At 33.4% G+C, this 4665-nt stretch overlaps 1 protein-coding gene across 1 annotated transcript; it reads left to right on the top strand.

Moving 5' to 3' along the window:
- On the top strand, window positions 1-3072 carry LOC108758339 (uncharacterized). The gene is made up of 3 exons (XM_018503226.1): window positions 1-292; window positions 1397-1566; window positions 2622-3072. The coding sequence occupies exons 1-3, from the start codon at window positions 226-228 to the stop codon at window positions 2889-2891; spliced, it is 507 nt and encodes a 168-aa protein (XP_018358728.1). The 5' UTR covers window positions 1-225; the 3' UTR covers window positions 2892-3072.
- Window positions 3073-4665: the final 1593 nt, after the last annotated feature.

Genomic DNA, 4665 nt, shown 5'->3' with positions numbered 1-4665 from the left:
GACGCCGACGCCGACGCCGACGCCGACGCCGACGCAGCATGGCGGAGCCAGCTGCCGTTTGCTGGCTGGACCATCAGGTATCATCTGGTTGATTTTTCGCAACTGCCGCGTAAGACCCGCGTGTGAATCGCGCGAAAGCAATCTCGAAGATGTGAGTCGTCCACTTATTGTCGGATCGTCGTTACGATTAGTTTAGTCGTGGCGACGAGGCCAGACCCCTCCGAGATGAACGTGAATGTGCACGTCCTTATCACGTGCTTCCTGCTTGTCACACTAATGGCTCTTACGAACGGTAAGTGTGGAAGATTTCGAATAAAAATGTAATTGTGCGGTATACTGTCACGATCAATGGGTGTAGTCGGGTAGTTCTAGCGGAGTCTAGCGCCAAGGCACTTTTTTCGGAAGCTTGGTGGCGCCACGGTACTTTCTACGTATAATCATTTAAAACTAATTTTATGTGTTATGTAACCAGGCGGTAAGAAGGAAAAGAAACATTTAAATATTTAGTAAAACTTGAATTTTGACTTGGCAATAGCGTAATTAAAGCAACCAAGCTTGTTCCCCTTTAAAGATATCGAAAAGGTACCAAAAAGATATGCGATTCTGAAAAGATATTTGGGAAGAACTATTGTTCAATTCTTTTGGTGTAAACCTGAAACAGAACAATAAAATTTTTTAACTTTAGAATCGCCTTAAAAGCATCTTTGTTTTAAATATTTTTATCTCATTAAATTTATCTTTGATGATCCACGAGCGCAAAAAAATAAGAGATGAATTAAAAGCGAAAGAAATTTATAAAAGATAAATTATTTGTAGAATATAATCTACAATTTTTCTCTTTTTTCTTTTTTAAGTTTTCTCAATATATGTTCCTAAAAGTTATATTTTTGGAACGCAGAAATATGATTCGATGACAAATTTGCCATATTTTAGAGTGAGCTATTTATATTAAAAAGTTGGCTAAAGATCGGTTTCTCAAAATTATTCTTGCTTCATATAAATGATGACTATCTGAAACAATTGAATATCTGCAAAATAATGAGTCGATGTGTTTTTCTACATACTGTTGCAATATTATGTTCATTCTAATTATTAAAATATTTTTACATATATACGTGATTTTAATTAAAATTAATTAATATTTAATTAATTAATTTTTCATGTATCTTTTTCTGTTTTGCTTTATGATAAACTTATATGATATCTTTATAACAAGCATATATGTATATAATTAGCACATTTTAGATCAAAATTAGTAAAAAATAATTTTTGCTAACTTTTTTATATAATATTGTCCTACATTCTATGCGTTTGAACTTTTGATATAATTAGTTTGTATCGATTATGTATGCATGTGTATGTGTACGTAATACGAATGGCTTTTATAATAAAACAGGACAGCTAATGTCAAAAGAGCATCGGACCCACGCGGCTTCTGAAAGGGCCAACGACTTATGGTGTTATCAATGCTTCACTATGGATCACGGTGAGAAATGTATCATTGGCAATGGTGGCAATTTCAGTGACTACGAGCACAAATGCACGGACGACAGAAGAATCTGCATGGTAAGACGAGATAGGTTTGTACCTTTTGTTCTTACACTCGATTAGCGTCAAATGCAGCGATCCTTCTATATTAAGATTTGCATTGTAATTTCGCATACACACACATACACACACCAAACATTTTATACAGAATACAATATTATGTAGAAACGTGATTGATGCGATTGACCTACTTTCAGAGGAAAATTGGAATAGTACCAGTTGCTCCGAGTCAGTTGAAGCGAGATTTTAACGAACGGGTCCGTGATGAATTCTCGTGCGCATTTAATGCGAACTTGTTACGATAATTTAAATCTTGTTTATCTGAGCGAATTAATATATAATTAAACATACATACAAACATCATATTCATGAGCAAGCATTTATTTGTACGGTTAAATTATTACATGCATGAGGTACATCGTATCGTGGCTGTTTATTTATCAAGTACAGCAATTGTCGAAATGCCAGTGATATTGAAAAGATTTCATTCATAATTTCTGATATAACGAAGGAATAATATGAGAGAATACCGTACAATTCCTCTAAAAATTTTTAATTTTCAATAGAAATATGTGTTCGAAATGCTAACTTAAAAAATCATAAATGATCTTTACATTTATTAATATTTCCGATGTTATTCACACGCGCGCGTTAAAAACAACCACCAAAAACAATCACTTTCGCAATATTCTGTTTTTTAGAAAAGACTCAATATCACATATCTACAAAATATACAAAGTATATAAAATTCGAGCTATTGGTTTTCCTTTGTGACATAGATCCTCGTATGAAATCCCACTGTTAAATTTTCCTACGCAGAAACATCGCTATGAAAGCTCTCAATAGGGTATAAAGTCACTCATCCAGTGATCCAATAGACGATTACATAATGATGAAGCAAACAGGTTTCTTTTCCGTTGTAATTATGACTATATCATCTGATTTGCAATGTAATTATGACGATCTCGTCTAATGTTTCCACGTAAATCTCATATGAGAGCTCCACAGAGGAACGCTCGGTAAATCAGCACACTTAATAAAATTGAAACACAATATGAGCTCATGCGTTGCAGGTAAAGCGATTTTCCTACACCACCAGCACCGAGAACTCGACCTCCAGTCCGAAGACGTGGTCCCTCCAGAGAAACTGCACGAACAAATGCGAGCCCGGATGCATCGTGATCGGCGAACGCACCAAGCTCTACGCCTGTACCGCCTGTTGCGAGACTAATCTATGCAACAACGGCACCGGCACTGCCAACGACCTAACGATCAAAGAAATCGATCTCCTGCTAGCCCTCTTGCTCCAAGCTGTCTTGACTGTTATCATGTATCCGTCCTGACAGTGTCAATAAAGTCTCTAATCACAATAATCCCCCCACAACAATACACCCTCGTGGTCCACGGGTGCTGGCGTCCGATGGCGCTTTGTTTTGTCTGCGTTCTTCGAAAGATACGGTATATCCCGTGAAAATCCTTCGGCTTTCTACAATAAGCCATTATCTAAGTTTTAAGTTTTAAGCAACTGACCAATCACAGTCGAATGTGAGACGAATAATTAACTATAATTAATCAATTTTTTACGGTTTAAGATTTAAAGCTTAGATAATGATTTATTGTAAAAAGCCAATAACATTTCGCTGAGCGGATATGTAAAATTGTTTTATATATGCATATGATGTAGAATATAAATTGTATTCGTTATAATATGGGAAATCTTTCTTTATGACTTTCTCAAAAGTTTATAAATTCATATTTTGAAATATAAAAATAATTAGAGCAGGACAAGTTCATAGCACTATGAGCTTCAAAATTCATACAGCTGGAATTTTGTTGAAAATGAACGAAATTTAAATTTAAAAAAATGTTTTAAAGCTTAAAAGCTCTATTTTCAAAAGATCTCTTTGTCTTTTGAATTTTTGTGAGTTTATGTTAGTAATTTTTATATATAGAAAATTACGAGCTGAATAAAATGGGAAATTATCAAGCAATACAATAACTTTTCGAAAGCATTTTTATTCATTTATCGTTATCGGCAGCATTAACGTATTTTCGAATCTTTTGAGTTGACGAAGCGCAAAATTGCTTAGCTCTCAAAATTAATATTAATATTAATAATCTAATTCTCCTAACGCGGTTATAGCTGATTGTCCAAATTGGAACAATGTTAGAGTGAAGTGAAATATAAAAAAGCCCATCAGAGCCTACATCGGTTGTTCGGATGCACAGAAAACTCTTTATTTTTTCGTGTGAATGTAACAAAACGAATAAAATAAACATTTTGACCCATCAATTCGGGTCCTTATCAATATAAAATATAAATCGAAGAGTTTTCTATGCATCCGAACAACCGATGTAGGCTCTGATGGGCTTTTTTATATTTCATTAATAAATTCTTTCGAGGCTCATTTTATATATTTGTAAAGTGAAGGTTATAAACCAAAAGCAAGATTGATTCACGAGAAAGTGATTGTTCTACGCTGCTTTTACAATTGTTTCATCTATTTCAAGTACGGTAAATATTTAATGGCACTCTCCTTTTGTTGACCAAATTGCAATTTTATATCTGATTCCGAGAATAATTTAAATTCAAACGCGCTACTGTGAAGGACTGGAACAAAATGGAGGACGATCATACTTATTTAAATTTACCGACCGTGAATTGTTTGAGAGTCTGGCGTCATCTAGCATCGATATTCTATATGTTGAAGCTGAGGTTACAGTAGTATCGACCGCATGTAACTTAGCAAGATTAAAATTAATAATCTAAATATAATTTTTTGTAGTTACATAAATGGAGAAAACAATGAAAAAAAGCAAAATGAGAAAAGAAACATATGTGATTAATTATTAAAAAAAAATTTTATGGAGTAAATAACATCTTATATAACATAACCGACAGGTCGTCAGCTATCGATTATTAATTACTATATCAATTATCAATTGTATATTATGTTATTTCATATAACACAAAATAAAATAATAAATTATTACCATTTAATTACTACACTTATACCTTCCAATACCTATATATGTATATATATTTATGCTTCCCAATATATACTTCCATGTTCATAAAATATTTATTTATGTGGTAAATCTACATTATTATAGATA

Source organism: Trachymyrmex cornetzi, unplaced genomic scaffold (genome assembly GCF_001594075.2).
Source record: "Trachymyrmex cornetzi isolate Tcor2-1 unplaced genomic scaffold, Tcor1.1 scaffold156, whole genome shotgun sequence".
NCBI classification, from domain to species: Eukaryota; Metazoa; Arthropoda; class Insecta; order Hymenoptera; family Formicidae; genus Trachymyrmex; species Trachymyrmex cornetzi.
This window is presented reverse-complemented; position numbering and strand designations above follow the sequence as displayed.

What these genes read in the sequence shown, in the direction of transcription:
- LOC108758339 (XM_018503226.1), top strand. Translation starts at nt 226, where the DNA reads ATGAACGTGAATGTGCACGTCCTTATCACGTGCTTCCTGCTTGTCACA. An exon ending in ACTAATGGCTCTTACGAACG is followed by an intron (nt 293 to 1,396) that starts GTAAGTGTGGAA and finishes ATAATAAAACAG; the next exon opens with GACAGCTAATGTCAAAAGAG. An exon ending in ACGACAGAAGAATCTGCATG is followed by an intron (nt 1,567 to 2,621) that starts GTAAGACGAGAT and finishes CATGCGTTGCAG; the next exon opens with GTAAAGCGATTTTCCTACAC.